Below are 17206 nucleotides of genomic sequence, written 5' to 3'. Positions count from 1 at the left end.
GACATTTAGGTTGTTTCCAGTCTTGGCTATTGCAGATGGTGCTGCAATGAACATTGGAGTACTTGTGTCTTTTTGAGTCGTGGTTTTCTCTGGTTAGATGCCCAGAACTGGGACTGCTGGATCGAATGGTAGTTCTATGTTTAGTTTTCTGAGGAATCTCCATACTGTTTTCCAGAGTGGTTGCACCAATTTACAATCCCACCAACAGTGTACTAGGGTTCCTTTTTCTCCACACCCTCTCCAGCACTTATTGTTTGTAGACTTTTTGATTGATGATGGCCATTCTGGCTGGTGTAAAGTGGCACCTCATAGTGGTTTTGATTTGCATTTCTCTAATATTGAGTGATGTTGAACATCTTTTCATGTGTTTTTTGGCCATCCATATTGTCTTCTTTGGAGAACTGTCTGTTTAGATCTTCTTCCCATTTTTTGATGGGGTTGTTTGTTTTTTTGGTATGGAGCTGCAGAAGGTGTTTATAAATTTTGGAGATTAATCCCTTATCAGTCGATTCATTTGCAAAGATTTTCTCCCATTCTGTGGGTTGTCTTTTTGTTTTGTTTAGGGTTTCCTTTGCTGTGCAGAAATGTTAAAGTTTCATTAAGTCCCCTTTGATTATTTTTGTTTTTAGTATCAATACTCTAAGAGGTGGATCTGAGAAGATGTTGCTGTCGTTTATGTCAGAGAGTGTTTAGCCTATATTTTCCTCTAAGAGTTTGAGAGTATCTGGTCTTATATCTAGATCTTTAATCCATTTGGAGTTTATTTTTGTGTATGGTGTTAGGGAGTGTTCTAATTTCATTCTTTTCCATGGGGCTGTCCAGTTTTCCCAGCACCACTATTGAAGGGGCTGTCTTCTCTCCATTGTGTATTCTTGCCTCCTTTGTCATAGATTAGTTGGCTGTAGGTGCGTGGGTTTAATTCTGGGCTTTCTATCCTGTTCCACTGATCTATAGTTCTGTCTTTGTGCCAGTACCCTACAGTTTTGATGACTGTTGCTTTGTAGTAGCCTGAAGTCCGGGAGCCTGATTCCTCCAGCTCCATTTTCTTTTTCAGGATGGCTTTGGCTATTCTGGGTCTTTTGTGCTTCCAAACACACTTTAAAATATTTTGTTCGAGTTCTGTGAAAAATGTCCTTGGTAATTTGATAGGGATTGCATTGAATCTGTAGATTGCCTTAGGTAGTATAGTCATTTTGATAATATTAACTCTTCCAATCCAAGAGCATGGTATGTCTTTCCATCTATTTGTGTCATCTTTGATTTCTTTCATCAGTGTCTTATAGTTTTCAGAGTTCAGGTCTTTTGTCTCTTTAGGTAAGTTTACTCCTAGGTGCTTTATTCTTTTGGATGTGATGGTAAACAGGATTGCTTCCCTAATTTCTCTTTCTGCTCTTTCATTGTTAGTGTATAGAAATGCCATCAATTTCTGTGTATTAATTTTGTATGCTGCGCCTTTGCCAAATTCTTGGATGAGCTCTAAGAGTTTTGTGGTAGAGTCTTTAGAATTTTCTAGGTATAGTATCATGTCATCTACATATAGTGATAGTTTTACTCTTCCTTTCCAACTCGGATTCCTCTTACTTTACTTCTATGATTGCTGTGGCTAGGACTTCCAGAACTATGTTAAAGAGTATTGGCAAGAGCAGACATCCTTGTCTTGTTCCTGATCTCAGCAGGAATTCTTTCAGCTTCTCACCATTGAGAGTAATGTTTGCTGTGGGTTTGTCATATATGGCCCTTATTATGTTGAGGTAGGTTCCCTCTAGGCCCACTTTCTGAAGGCTTTTTATCAGAAATGAGTGTTGGATTTTGTCAAAGGCTTTTTCCGCGTCTCTTGAGAGGATCATATGGTTTTTATTCTTCAGTTTGTTAATGCAGTGTATAACGCTGATTGATTTGCGGATATTGAAGAACCCTTGCATTCCTGGGATAAATCGCACTTGATCATGATGTACAATCGTTTTAATGTATTGTTGGATTTGGTTTGCTAGTATTTTGTTGAGGATTTCTGCATCGATGTTCATCAGTGAAATTGGGCTGTAGTTTTCTTTTTTTGTGGTATCTTTGTCTGGTTTTGGTACCAGGGTGATGGTGGCCTCATAGAATGAGTTTGGGAGTATCCTTTCCTCTGCAATTTTTTGAAATAGTTTCAGAACGAGAGGTGTTAGCTCTTCTCTAAATGTTTGATAGAATTCGCCTGTGAAGCCATCTGGTCCTGGACCTTTGTTTGTTGGAAGTTTTTTAATCACAGTTTCACTTTCAGTTCTTGTGATGGGTCCATTCATCTTTTCTATTTCATCTTCATTTAGTCCTGGAAGATTGTACTTTTCTACAAATTTGTCCATTTCTTCTAAGTTTTCTCAATGTTTTACTTTCTTTTTTCTTTTTTTTTTTTTGTTTTTTTGTTTTTTAGGGTCCCACCCATGGCGTATGGAGGTTCCCAGGCTAGGGAATGAATCAGAGCTACAGCTGCCAGCCTACATCACAGCTCACAGCAACACCAGATCCTTAACCGACTGAGCGAGGCTAGGGATTGAACCCTCAACCTCATGGTTCCTAATCTGATTCGTTTCCACTGCACCATGACAGGAACTCCAGTTGTCAACATTTTAAAAATTAATTACTTCTATAACTTTGTTTTATTTATTTATATATATATATTTATTATTACACATTCAGTTATGTAGGTTTAGATTCTTTTTCTGGTGTAAATTTCTCTCTCAGCAGATATCATTCATTACTGCCAAGTGAGACATTGGAAGCTATAAATTGTTTTTAAGTGTACAAAACAATTTAACGATTGATGTTGATGTAATGTTTACACTTATACATGTTTCAACATCTTTTTATTTATTAGAAATTTGTTTTTGAAATCTTGTAACCAGCACATTTATTTTCAGGTTGTCTATATTTGTACAGCTTTTATACATTTCAAAGGCCTTAGACATCACTCCTGTAGTACCCAGTGGATAACACAGCCCTGCCTGGAGCAGAATTTAATTTCTGAGATCACAGTTATTTTTTTTTCTCCCTGTAATTCAATAATAAACAGGGTAGCATTTCTGCAGAGCTGATCTAAACATCTTCAAAGTTTTTTTCCATTTTTTTGATGTTAAAATGATCCTTTTCATAAGAAAAAACTTGATTCTATGGTAAAATTGATCAGTCTCTCCACATACTGTTCTCTATATTCATTGATAAGCCTTTCAAGTATGAAATCCTTTGTAACAAATGTCTTTGTTGTTATGGTCTGGCACCTTGACAATCTTTATCTAATGCTACTAGGACATTCTTTTTGTGGTGGTACTTATGATGTTTTACATCTTCTCGGCAGCAGGAAGTTGGAGCAGAGGCTCAGCTAATAGGGTTTTTTTTTTTTTTTCTTTTTTTTTTGGTCTCATGAAAGGCGAGTTGAAACACATCTTGACTGTAACCCAATTTTTAATCACATTTTTTTTTTTTAATGGCTGCACCTGGGGCATATGGAGTTTGCAGGCGAGGGATTGGATCCAAGTACATCTGCAGCAATGCCAGATCCTTTAACCCACCTCGCCAAGCAAGGGATCAAACCCATGCCTCCACAGCAACCCAAGCTGCTGCAGTCAGATTCTTCACCCAGTGGGCCACAGCAGGAACTCCCATATATTCTAAATCGGGAAGTGGAGGGGTGGGACTCTTTTTTGTCTCATTCACTGTCCAATTAGTAGACATAAGATGTGATGAATTGGGAGAGAGGCCATTGCCCAGAATCAGAATAACCAGCAAAGCTGCTCCTGGACACACTATCCAGCTTTCATCTGAAACTGTTTTTAGGATGATTGATTTGATATATTTGCTCCAATCCCCCTGTTGTTCCTTTGATGCAAAGGTTTCTCAGCATTCTCTTTCTAAAGACTCTGGGACAAGGTCTTCTTGAGCCAAGGTAGCCTGACGACTCACCGTTACACCTGTCACATAGATTTTCAAATTTCTCTGGACAAACTCCCACCTAGGAAATGTCACCACATTGGACTCAGCCTGAAATAACCTGCGGAGTATAACAATAGATTATTCATAGCATATAATTTAGAATGGTACTGACTAAAACATACAAATGATAGGATTTAGTATGCAAACTCAGAGAAGGCGTAAGAAATGATACTTTAGTAATATCTCCACATGACTAATCAAACCTATTGACTGACTGTGAAAATCAGCACTGCACTTTGTATCCCTTTCATTTCTAGTGACAGCTCTAGGACCTGTTGGCCCATGGTCTGTGGTCCTGTTAGAGGCCAGGATGCTCCTTTTACTGGAGCCTTGTTGCTGGCAGTTTCTGAAAGAATTCTTTATTTCAAAAATGGTTTCATTGTTCAAGGTGAAGTCTTTGGGGACAGATTTTTCAACTGTTGTTTTGAATGTGCTGTTTCCCAAAGTGGTTTTAAAACCATCTGAGGATATTTTACAGCTAAAAAACTAATAATGATTCCCTTACAGTATTTGGTTCCTCAGTGGCTAAAATAGCCATTTATAAGTAATAAATGGTTATAATTTGGATATCCAGCTATTTATCTAAAAATGAGTCTGAACCTCTTGGATTCCTGACCTCAGACAACAATGATTTGGGTGATGAGTGTTCGGATTGTAAGGGAGGGGTTCTTCTTCATCTGATTTATCTATTAATGACCCTCCCTGGAAATAAGAAAAAGGCCAATATTTGACTAATTCCAATGGTGTGGAAATAGTCACCTTTTCAAAGAGTCTAGTATTTGTAAAACCAATACATTGCATGCCTTGGTCTCAGTTTATCAATGGCTCTCTTTGAAGGACTTTCTCTTCTTTGTGGTCTTATCTCAAAGCTGGCTTTGTTCTTTGCTTTTGCTCAATTCCATAATAGCCAAATAATTATTGCTGATGTAATATTTTGCATGCACACACATACGCAGAGTATACATGTTTTGGTTTATAGTCCTGGCTTTTTGCAGTTAGTCTTATTTGGTGGTAAGCTTCTGGGACATGGAATTTCAAAAATCAGTTAGATGCCAAGTAGATGTACCCTGCACAGCCATGATCTGGGAAGAAGTGTTCAAATTAGCCCTAAGTAGAGGCAGAAGGATGGTTTTCTGTACTATAGCACATCTTCACATGTTAACATGTTTACAGTTAATGTGAGAGTTTTAGAAACAGACTTATTTTGTGTATGAGACTGAGTCGACCTCTAGAAAGATTTAACATGGAACAGATGGAATGGGAAGGAATAGCCCTTCTGAATTTTTATTTCAAATCAGGCAGTGAAATGAATAAAGACTCTTAGCTGCCACATGCAAATAAGTGTTAAGGACCTGAATGTTGTGTTCCATGACAGACTCTTGCAACACAAAATAGTGAGTCAGCAGAAGAGAGTTAAGAGCCATCACAGTGGGGTACATTGCCCTGGTGGGTTTGGAAATTACAACTGTCAAATTAACCCTAAAGAAATAAAGGACACTAGAATTCCTGTTGTGGCTCAGTGGGTTAAGGATCTGGCAATGCTGCAAACTGTGGTGTAGGTCACAGATGTGACTCAGATCCAGTCTTGCCGTGGCTGTGGCGTAGACTTCAACTGCAGCTCCAATTCAACCCCTAGCCTGGAAACTTCCATTTGCCACAGGTGCAGCCATAAAAAGAAAAAAGAAAAAAAGAAAGGACAGGACAAGATGGATCTGGAAGAAAAGTCCTAGATCTCCTGAAGTTGTCAAAGATTTTAAATCGAGTCTTGCTGTGTACATTTTGTTTATCTAAATGTTCTTTACTTTGTTCTCTGCCAGTCTTTCTGCCGCAGATAAGTGCTGAGGGTAACTTTCACCTGTAATAAGGGCCTTCTCAGGTACTGTGAGCCTTCCCCATGAAGCACTTCTGATCAGAGATCTCCTCTGGGCTGAGAGAAACTCAGAAGGAGAATGACAGGGAAGTGAAGGAGCCAGAGAAGAGAGAGGTTTGGAGGGGGAGAGAAGAGGGCAAGAGTGAAGCCATGTGTGAAAAGAGAGTCAGGAAGAAGAGGAGAGGGGGGCAGTGGAGTCCAGGCTGGAAATGGAAAGAGTGCAGTGGGGCTGTGCATTTTAGGTAGCAGGGAGAGACATTGAAGAGAGAAAAACAGAAAATGATACAGGAAGTCTCTCTAAGACAGACCATGCTCAGAGTTCTCTGGTAACTCAGGGGGCTAAGGATCCAGTGTTGTCACTGCTGTGGCTCCAGTCACTGCTGTGTGGCAGGTTCAGTCCCTGGCCCGGGAACTTCCACATGCTGTGGGAGAGGTCAAAAGAAAGAAAGAGCAGGCCATGCTCACTCACTGAGCCTGCTGACACACCCGCTTGCCCATCAGTAGGGAATGAGAAGACATGGACGGTGCGTGCGCTCAGCATCAGCCCTCCTTTGCTCGTCCCCTCCTTGTCCCATGAGTCAACTCAAAGCAGTGTTCTCCTCCCCCCAAGCAATCATAATCCCTGCCATCATTGCCTCTCTGCTGCACTGGCCCATGGCTTTGGGACCAATCAGCAGGACAATGTTCCAACTAATGCAAGATAAACTCTTAAGCTGATCCCCAATTCCCAGCCAATGGAATAGCACGAGATAATGGGTAACGGAAGGGGGATGGCTTAAGCATTGCGTGTGTTTCATGCCCGTATTTACTCCAACAGAAAAGATCTGTTTGCAAATTCTTGATGCAGAGAAGATAGGGAGAGTTTCAGCTTTCTAAAATGATTTGATCAGAGGGACACCAAATGGACGTGCAGGGTGACTACAGAAAATCCTTACTAGGAAATAAATCAGCTTCTGTCCATTGAGACACTCTTTTTCTCTCTGTTTTTTTTTTTTTTTTTTTTTTTTTTTTTTGCTTCTAGGTAGAAGAACGGTCAAGGCTCAACAGACAGAGTTCACCTGCCATGCCTCACAAGGTTGCCAACAGGATATCTGACCCCAACCTGCCCCCGAGGTCAGAGTCCTTCAGCATCAGTGGGGTCCAGCCTGCTCGGACACCCCCCATGCTCAGACCAGTCGATCCCCAGGTACTTCTCCCTTCATCCCCCTGGGTTTTTCAACAGGGTACAGTAAGACTTAATAAAAACCCTGGGAGTTGTAACATGGATTGAGGCATAGGACCAGCCAAATGATGGATTTTAATGTCAAATCTCTAGTAATATAGGAGAGCCCACTGAATGTGAAGGGTAGAGGCAGGGATGAGAAAGAATAAAGCACCATCCTTGACTCTGAGGCAACCACAGAGTCCCTTCTTGGTAAAAAGACCCAGAAAAGTTCCTGCCAGGTCAGAACCAGCATTCTTTTAGCTATAATTACCAAAACTAAAATTCATATAGATCTGCAATATATATAAACTATTATAGCTTTTGTTCCTTGGGATTCTGGCATCTGCCTGAAACTGGAAAAATTAAATGAACTAGGTTAAGTAAGACTGTGTCTTCTACTTCCCACTGTGACGCAGTGGAAATGAATCCGACTAGCATCTTTCAGGATACAGGTTTGATCCCAGGCATTACTCAGCGGGTGGGGGATCTGGCGTTGCCATGAACTGTGGTGTAGGTCACAGACACAACTTGGATCCCACATTGCTGTGGCTGTGGTGTAGGCCAGCGGCTACAGCTCCGAATAGACCCTATCCTGGAAACCTCCATATGCCACGAGTGCAGCCATAAAACACAAAAATAAAAACGAAACAAAACAAACGTGTGTCTTCTAAGCCAGTGTATTTCAAAGTATGATCACTGGGCCAGCATCCCATCCCCATCACCTAGAAACTTGGTGGAAATGCAGATTTCCCAGGCCAACCTCACCCCTAGATCAGCAACTCTGGGGGTGATTTGATAGCCTTCAAGTGATTCTGTTGTAATTTGAGGTTTGAGAACCACTGTTGTGGTTTGGAAGAAAAAAGAAAAGATGATTTCTGTGCTTTTAGGTAAGGAGGAAGGTTCTGGAAATTTTAGAGGATTTTTAAAATTACATACACCAAAACTGAAATATGAATTGAAATAAACTGTGAAATTTCATGAAAAATAAAGTCAGCGCAGCTGTTTTCACCCAAATGTATTATGTTTCTTCCAGGACTCTACCTGTGTTAACACTTCCGCAAAATATCTTGAGGTCACCTTTGAAATATGTAGTGCTGTTTGAACTGGAGTTTTAAGAGTAGCGATATGATCAAGAATTCTTGGTTTTACGTTTGTTGTTAGTGCATGAGGTCTGACATTCTTCTGTACCAGACAGCTTACTGTGTCTTGCCTTTGGCTGTTTTCATTTGTATATAATTAGTCCAGGCTCGACCTTTCATGAGGTACATTTTTATAGAAACTTCTCTTTTAATACACAAACTTCCTCTTTAAAAACTACTAACTTTGTGAAGTTCCCATCATGGCTCAGTGGTTAATGAACCCGACTAGCATCCACGGGGATGCAGGTTTGATTCTTGGCCATGCTCAGTGGATTAAGGATCTGGTGTTGCCATGAGCTGTGGTGTAGGCTGGTAGCTGTAGCTCTGGTTAGACCCCTAGCCCGGGAACTTTCATATGCCTCAGGTGCAACCTTGAAAGGATAGATGACAGATAGATAGATAGATAGATAGATAGATAGATAGATAGATAGATACATAAATAGATAGATGTTTTACCAAGTCAAAAAAATTAGGTTTATGCGTACTACATTATTTGTAAGGTAGTCTTTGTTTTAATGTTACTACTTAATATATTTAAAGATATTTAACCTTAATATAAATTTGATTGGTTCCAGTTCTGTTCTGGTTGAAGTATAACATTCAGCTGAGCTGGACTTGGAGAGTTTTCTCTGAATTGTAATTAATAACATTCCAGATTTCAGACCCCAGAGGGTATGAAGAGGCTGAGGCAGGGCTGCTCCAGGAAGAAGACCTCCAGGGAATGGAGAGCAGGACCAGGCTGATGAGGGAGGGCCCCCAGCAGTCTGGGCACTGAGATTTCAGACTGAAGAGGGTCTGGTAGGTCCCTTGCACAGCACAGATACTAGATTAGTGTTGGTTGAATTAACAGCTTAATTAAGAAAGTATGCTAGATATTTCCCAGCCAAGATTGACTGGCCGCCTTCCACATGCCAGGCACAGTGCTAGACTCAGAGATAGGAGGTTGGACACGGCTCTTGGCTCTGGGGAGCTTACCTTTGTGAAGAAGGAGCAGGCAGGCTTACATGAGCATGAACAGTGCGGTGTGAGCAGTGCTAATGGTAAAGGGAACCCAAGCTCTAGATTTTCATTATTTGTCTTAAAAAGCTGCCCTTCTGCCTAAAGACTGCATTTCTTCCCTGAGCCAGCAATACCACCACATACCAAATCGTGAGACTTCACAACTCGAAAAGAAAGGTCCTTGGGTCAAGAGATACATAATATCCTAGGTGGTAAGAGCCAGTTCACCAGAAAGCAGGATCGCCAAGCAGTCAGGCCTGTGGGCTGTGGGGTTGCAATGTGGGAACTACAGTTCGTCATGTGTAGGGGTTACAGTCCAGGCTCTGGCATGCATCGGCTATGAAATCGAGGTTGTTTCTTAACCTCTCCATGTCTTATATTCTCATGTGTAAAATGAGAAAAATATTTGTGCCCCTCTTGTGGTAGATGTAGTGAGTCACAAGAAGTAAGATATTCAGAACAATTTGTATTTCACAGAGGACCCTCTGAGGTCAGAGTTAGGAGTTTGAAAGGAGGAAAGTTTGTTAAGTTCAGAAGAGAAGGGCTTGTAAATATATTGTACTGCTGCTCAATGAGTGTTCATTAAAAATCATTATTGTTATTATCCTCACACTTTTTCCATTGATCTCTCAGCAGTGCTACGTCAATCTCTTTTTTTGCTTTTGATTTTTTTTAGGGCTGCACCTATGGCACATGGAAGTTCCCAGGCTAGGGATCGAATCAGAGTTGCAACTGCCAGCCTATACACAGCCACAGCAATGCCAGATCCAAGCCACATCTGCAACCCACGCCACAGCTCCTGGCAACGCCACCCTTAACCCACTGAGCATGGCTAGGGATCCAGCCCACATGCTCGTGGATACTAGTCAGGTTCTTAACCCACTGAGCCACAACAGGAACTCTCCACATCAATCATTTATCTCTTTGCCAGGAACCTTGGTCAAGCCCTCCAGGTCTAAATGGGGAATTCAGGAGTGCTTTGAAAAGCCTGCAGCAGAGAGCATAGATGGGACCTGTGCACTCCAGATCTTTCTCTCTAAAATTTTATTTTCCCTTCCACTGAATGAGATCCTAGCTGATCTAGGATCAGCTGCTTTTTCTTCCTGCTTTTTCTTCTAATAACACTGCTGTGATGCTGGTTTGATGCTTAGATTCCACATCTGGTAGCTGTGAAATCCCAGGGACCTGCCTTGACCGCCTCCCAGTCGGTGCATGAGCAGCCCACGAAGGGCCTCTCTGGGTTTCAGGAGGCTCTGAACGTGACCTCTCACCGCGTTGAGATGCCGCGCCAGAACTCAGACCCCACCTCTGAAAACCCTCCTCTCCCCACTCGGATTGAAAAGTTTGACCGAAGTTCTTGGTTACGACAGGAAGAAGATATTCCACCAAAGGTGATGTTACTGGGGTATTTTTTTATCATCGTCACTATGATCGTCATCATTTTTATTATTATTATTATTATTATTATTATTATTATTATTACCCCTGTTCCAGACCCTTCATGGTATTGAAGAACATTACACTGTCCCTTTTCACTTTAGTTCTGGTCCCTCCTCACTACCAAGCTAAGACTTGGATTGTCAGTTACTCTTTCTACCTCCATTTTGCCCGAAGAAATGGAGGCTTGGGTAAATGAGTGACTTGGACGCATATATCCTGTATCCAGAATTAGAGCTGCCAAACTGTTTTGTTACTATTCATATGAAGAAATGGAGTAGTACGGGTATTTTCATTGATGAATGAATTTATGTTTAGATGAATTGAAAACTTCCAGGTGAAAAGTAGAAAATTCATTTATTCTTAGAGTATTTTAGTTGCTTCACGTAAGGAAAGCTCCTTCTTGGCCAGGTTGTAATTTAATTCCAACCTTAATCAATTACTGAAGATTAAGCTAGAGGGTAAAATGACCAGCCATTCCGCTGGCTTGGCTTCATTTATTTTATGTTTGCCTATACCAACTTGTTATACATTCCAAAAAAAAGGTCCTGAAATGTGGCCGTGCATCTCTCTACAGACAACCTGGAAGTATTTCAAAATAGTGGAGAAACCGTTTGCATCAGATTCTTCCCAGTTCAGGATTCCCCTTTCTCCTGAACTCAGCATAGGAGCTCTGACAAATGGAATGTCCTGCAATTTCCAGAGATCGATGCTGTTGTTGATTCCAGAGAAAAAAATATGTTTTACCCAAAGGTTTTCAAATATTTTTCATCTTCCTCTCAAAAGGATATTATACCAGGACTTCCATTATTTTGAAAATGAAATTATCCAATAATGGCTTTTTTTGTTGGTGATCTCCTCTTGTGGAAGCAGAGATGCCATTAGAAAAGGTTATTTAGGGAGCACAGAGTTCCCATCGTGGCTCAGAGGAAATGAATCTGACTAGCATCCATGAGGACAGAGGTTCGATCTCTGGCCTCGTTCAGCAGGTTAAGGATCTGGCATTGCCATGAGCTGTAGCGTAGGTCTCAGACACGGCTCAGATCTGGCATTGCTGTGGTGTAGGCCAGTGGCTACAGCTCTGATTCGACCCCTAGCCTGGGAACCCCATATGCCATGGGTGCAGCCCTAAAAAGACAGAAAAAAGAAGGAAAGAAAGAAAAAGAAAGAAGGAAGGAAAGAAAGAAAGAAAGAAAGAAAGGAAGGAAGGAAGGAAGGAAGGAAGGAAGGAAGGAAGAAAGAAAGAAAGAAAGAAAGAAAGAAAGAAAGAAAGAAAGAAAGAAAGAAAGAAAGAAAGAAAGAAAGAAAGAAAGAAAGAAAGAAAGAAAAGAAAGAAAGAAAAGGTTATTTAGGGGAGCAGAGTTCAAGTCGGAAAACAGGAAGGGCAAAGGCAACGACCTGCTAGCTGGGGAGACACTTGAGGTTACTGGTCCTCTCTCTCTCAAAATAGGCGGGCACACATTTAGAACTCTAGCAGGAAAAATTTAGATTAATGCAAAGATTTTAGGTTTTAATAATTCAATAGACTCTTCCCTCTACAACTATTTCAGTTCACCAAATGCAAAAGAAAAAATAATAGTAGTACTATTGAATTTGAGTAGCTGGAAGGACTGATTTGGTTATTCTGCTTCATTTCACTGGCTCATCTTTCTAGGTCTTTATCTTAAAATGTATTGTAATAACCAATAGTTTGTAATAATGTTAAGTATCATTCAATATATTAAAAATAATCTTAAAACAAGCATAATTTTAAAATACCTGGTACAAAGCATAAACCCACTTTAAAAGAGCCTCCAAAAAAAAAAAAAAATAGAAATTGAAGCACCTGACAAATATTTAGCCCAACCATCTGTCACAGGATATGTACGTTTTTCATAAAGTAAGTTCTTCCTCCACTTGCCTCTCATGTTGGCCTCCGAGGTGCTCTTAATAGCATTTGATTTCGTTAGAAAATGTTTCATAAAGTGAGGCAAACTTGAATTCTCTCTTGGGCCTCTGACAGATAACTTAATGATACATTTTCCTTCTGTACTTCACAGTTCTTGAAGACCTTCAGTATTTTCAGTATTAATTGTGTTCTGTATTACTTGTGCAAATTGACCTTCCAAAGCACAGTGTTGGTATTTTTGTTTGGTTTTTCTTTTTAGGGACTTCACCTGCGGCATATGGAAGTTCCCAGGCTACGGGTTGAATCAGCTGTAGCTGCCGGCCTGTTCCACAGCCACAGCAATGCCTGATTCAAGCCACATCCGCGACCCATGCCGAAGCTTCCAGCAGTGCCAGATCCTTAACCCACTGAGCAAGGCCAGGGATCGAACTGGAATCCTCAGGGATACTGGTTGGGTTCTAAAACCACAGAGCCACAACGGGAACTTGAGGGGGTTTGTTTTTAACTAGCAAGTTGACTGGAAAGTGAAGACATTCCAGACCTGTTGTGGTAGCTGCTTTGAGCTCACTGGCATGTGGGTTATGTCCCAAGTTCTAGCCTGATAGCCTAGTTTCTCACCGAATTTCGCAATTTCCTTATCTGTTTATCAGTTGTGTTGTGAGTATAAAATGGAACTCGGTTTATCTGGATGGCTCTCCTCTGGTACAATTTCCAGTCATCAGCTGAGTTAGTGATACCCAAAGAAATGTCTGGTATTCACCGTTCTTGTGCAAACAAAGAAGATCAATTATTTTCACCCAGTGAATCAAAATAATTTGTTCAGTCTGTTTTTAAGTTTGTTTTTAAAATTGAGGACTGCATTCAATGGTTGCTGAATGTGTCTTACTGCCTTTCATTCAATTATGCTTAGGGAGTTGAATGTTTCTTTGAGAAATGAAAAATGTTTCTGTCCTGTTTCTGAGAGCTCTGTATCTCCTGATGAACCTTATGAGAGGAGTAGGCTGTTTTTCAGACAGAAGCCTATGGAAGCTAGTTTATGGAAAATATTTCTGAATTCTGTTTTTGTTTTTGTTTTTGTTTTTGTTTCAGGTGCCTCAAAGAACAACTTCTATATCCCCAGCATTAGCGAGAAAGAATTCTCCTGGAAATGGCAGTGCTCTGGGACCCAGACTAGGATCTCAACCCATCAGAGCAAGGTAAGGCAAGGAAGGTGGTTAAGGTGAAGGGAAAAGTCCCCACCTACCATTGTCATTATTGTTTCCTAAAAAAAAAAAAAAAAAAGTCTTTCTTCTTTTTTTTTACTTCAGAGGCATGTTGCCTGGCCACCTGAACTGTCAGCTTTGTTGGGCCAGCCACATACATGCCTTTTATTTCTTCAACAGCCTTCCACAGAAATCAGTGTACAGTGGGGCTCCTGAATGAATGAGTAGGTGAACCACAGAATCAATGAATGAATCAACTCAGAAACCAATTGCGTTTACCTTACTTGACAGTTTTTAAAAATGTGGGAGTAAAACTACAAAGATAAGGTTGGTTTTGGTACCCTAGACCATTACTTCAGAGACCACTTCATGAGTCTGGCCAAACAAAACGGCCTGATCTGAGGTGATTTTTTAGCATCAGGTCAACAAATGGGCCCTGGGAACTATTGAGACCCTACAAAGTGATTGCGAAAGAAATTCTGTCATGACCAGCTGCAGAGTTTCCCTAGCCTGGCAAATGACAGAAGGACTAGTTCTCATGAGGAAGTCACCTTTTACATTACGGAGCATCCCTGAAATACAGTTAGGCTCCCACTGTTGCTCCCTGCCCTCCTAGAATTTTCTACCAACTGTGTGTATTCCTATAATCAGGAAGTTGCATCCACCTGCTGGTTGGTATAAAAGTCTCAAGAGAAGCTGGAAAATAAACAATATCCTTACAGTATCTGAGCAGATTTTCTGTGGTAGCAGATGCTCTTTGCTGCTATCGTTCATCCAGCTTCCCTCAGATTTTTCATGATGAGTACAGTCCTTTTTAGGATCCACTAAAATAGCAAATGGCCTCTGCTGAGACTATAAAAAGGAACTTGGACAGGCTGTTTTGTTCTTCTTCATTGTGTTGATAATAAGAGAAGGACTCTCTCCTGTTAGTCAAAGAGAGGGAGATTGGGAATGAAGGTTATGACTATTTGTACATATCCTAAAATGTGGAATGCTTTTGATCATAAAGCTTTCATTTTCCTGTTCACATGAAAAGCCTTAGGAAAGGGTCAGTCCATAAATAAGATGGAACTGTACTAAGAACACTACTCCCATGAAGGCAAAGAAGCTAACCTGTTTTGAGTGAGACCGCCAACTGCAGGAAGCTCTGAATGAGCCATTTTTGTGCATCGACCTGTCAGGTTCACACTGAGCTGCCGTTGTGAGCAGCACCAGGAGGCCCGGAGTGGGCAGTGACCAGGGAGCCAAAGGCATGTCAGCCTGGACTCTCTCAGTCCCCCTCTTCAAGAGGCCATGAGCCCCCAGTTATCAGCCCTTCTTGCTCCTTTGAACCCTGCCCTCCAGGCTGCATTCATTAGATCAGTTGTTTAGAGTTGTAGTTGCATCATTTCAACTTGAAACCCTTTTCCTTCTCTCAACCAAAAAAAGAACTGTCCTTCTGTAGTCAAATAAAAAGCAGCTCTTTGTCCCTTCTGCAAGGTTATTTTCATGACACCAGGGCCCAAGATAGCTGGTGTGTGATGCTCAGTGGTTTGCAAAATATGTGCTTTCCCCTTGGAACCTCTTAAACATTGTACTTTGACCAAAGAATGCAGATCTTGTGAGAACAGCTAACATTTTTCTATTTACAGAGAAAGTGGGGAGGAAGTGAGCTAAGAGGTAATAATGAGTTACCTACAATGAAAGTCAGAGGGATCATAGGGAGGGGGCACTGTGGACAGTCCCCATCTCTGTCATGTGAAACAGTCCTGTCCAACAAGCCTGCTTCTTACTGTCAACATGTATCTCAAGTGACCAGCATTGAAGATATGAATCAGACCTTTCGACTCCAAATTGGATTGCATTTTTTGTCATAATATATCTTTTTTATATTTTTTAGAGTATAGTTGATTACAGTGTTGTGTTAATTTCTGCCATACAGCAAATTGACTCAGTCATGCATATACATATATACATTCTTTTTCTCATATTATCTTTCATCGTGTTCTATACCAAGAAATTGGATATAGTTTCCTTTGCCATACAGTGGAACCTCACTGCTTATCCATTCTAACTGTAGTAGTTTGCATCTACTAACCCCAAACTCCCAGTCCATCCCATTCCCTCCCCCTACCCTTGGCAATCACAAGTCTATCTCCATGTCTGTGAGTCTGTTTCTGGTCTATAGGTAGGTTCATTTGTGTCATAATTCAGATTCCACATATAAGTGATATCATTTGGTATTTGTCTTTCTCTTTCTGACTTACTTCACTTAGTATGAGAATCTCTAGCATTTTAAAACGTTCCGGGATTTGGTATATTTACTGCGAAGGGGTGGCTTTAGTTCACCTTTGCTGCATAATAAAGTACACCAAGACATCATGACCTGGAATAGCAACAGTTATTACTGCTCACAGTTCTGTGGGGCGGCTACAAAGTTGTTCTGCTGGTCTCACTTGGGTCGGCTTATGCAGCTGCTCTGAGCTGATGGGTCAGCTGTACCTTCATGTGGTCTTTCATCCCAGCCTTCTTGACTATTTAGTGATTTCGGAACAGCCTCACAAGGGGAAAAGTCCAAATACATGAGCACTTTTGAAGCCATTGCTTCCGTCATCTTTGCTGATGTCCCATTGGTGACCACAAGTCACATGGCCAAGCCTGAGGTCAGTGTGTAAAGGACGCACCAAGGGGCAGGCACACTGTGGCATGAGATTCATGGCAAGGCCGTTACTACAACACAGAGACCCTCCTGTTTTCTGTTGGTTTTAATGAAGTCCTTATAGTTCTTTTTGTACCATTTGTCAGGCAACTGCCCATCCATAAAGCCATAAAAAAGAAAAAAAGGTTGCATTTAATTTGTCCTTTGCAATGCTTCATGGGCTCCCAAATGCCTTATACTGTCAAGGTAACAGGTTGAGTTTGAATCACAATTTGATTTGTTCATTTTTTTAAATTTTTTTTTAATTTTCTGTTTTAAAACATTCCGTGCACTTTAACATTTATTTACATTTGATTCATGTATTCCTTTTTTTTTTTTTTTTTTTTTTTGCCTTTTTGCCTTTTTGTCTTTTTTAGGGCTGCACCCGCAGCATATGGAGGTTCCCAGGCTAGGGGTGGGATCGGAGCTGTAGCCGCCAGCCTGCACCACAGCCACAGCAACATTGGATCCAAGCCACATCTGCGACTTACACCACAGCTCAGGGCAAAGCCAGATCCTTAACCCACTGAGGGAGGCCAGCGATTGAACCCGCATCGTCATGGATGCTAGTCGGGTTCGTTAACCACTTAGCCATGACGGGAACTCCTGATTCATGTATTCTTTTAAAGCAAGTTAAAATTTGGTTAAACAAGTACATTCAGAGTATGAAAAGATTTAAATGAAGCCAGTAACAGCCAGTCAAAACCCAATGACTAAATGCTTAATTTCAAAAACTAATTCTCTGTCCCATCTCAAACCTGTATCTTCTTATGGCTCATTTGTTCCCATTAGCTATGTCATCAAAGAACAAAGTAAAATGA

The 17206-nt window shown here is 41.0% G+C and overlaps 1 protein-coding gene across 24 annotated transcripts in view; it reads left to right on the top strand.

Annotated features, from left to right (window-relative positions):
- TNIK (TRAF2 and NCK interacting kinase) overlaps nucleotides 1–17206 on the top strand; it is a 405867-nt gene that overhangs the window by 338986 nt on the left and 49675 nt on the right. For 9 of the 24 annotated variants that reach the window (XM_021071167.2, XM_021071163.2, XM_021071165.2 and 6 more), the window contains 3 exons: nucleotides 6861–7025; nucleotides 10333–10572; nucleotides 13596–13702. In XM_021071167.2, the coding sequence (XP_020926826.1) occupies nucleotides 6861–7025; nucleotides 10333–10572; nucleotides 13596–13702 (512 nt within the window). The remainder of the gene's footprint in view (nucleotides 1–6860; nucleotides 7026–10332; nucleotides 10573–13595; nucleotides 13703–17206) is intronic. The other 15 variants (XM_021071173.2, XM_084990277.1, XM_084990278.1 and 12 more) reach the window with 2 other exon arrangements.

Source organism: Sus scrofa, chromosome 13 (genome assembly GCF_054392235.1).
Source record: "Sus scrofa isolate SSC_HxYL_T2T_F1_AM1 chromosome 13, Sscrofa_HxYL_maternal_Yorkshire_Landrace_v2.0, whole genome shotgun sequence".
Lineage (NCBI taxonomy): Eukaryota > Metazoa > Chordata > Mammalia > Artiodactyla > Suidae > Sus > Sus scrofa.
Note: the sequence above shows the minus strand (reverse complement) of the source record. Positions and strands in the feature narration are given on the sequence as shown.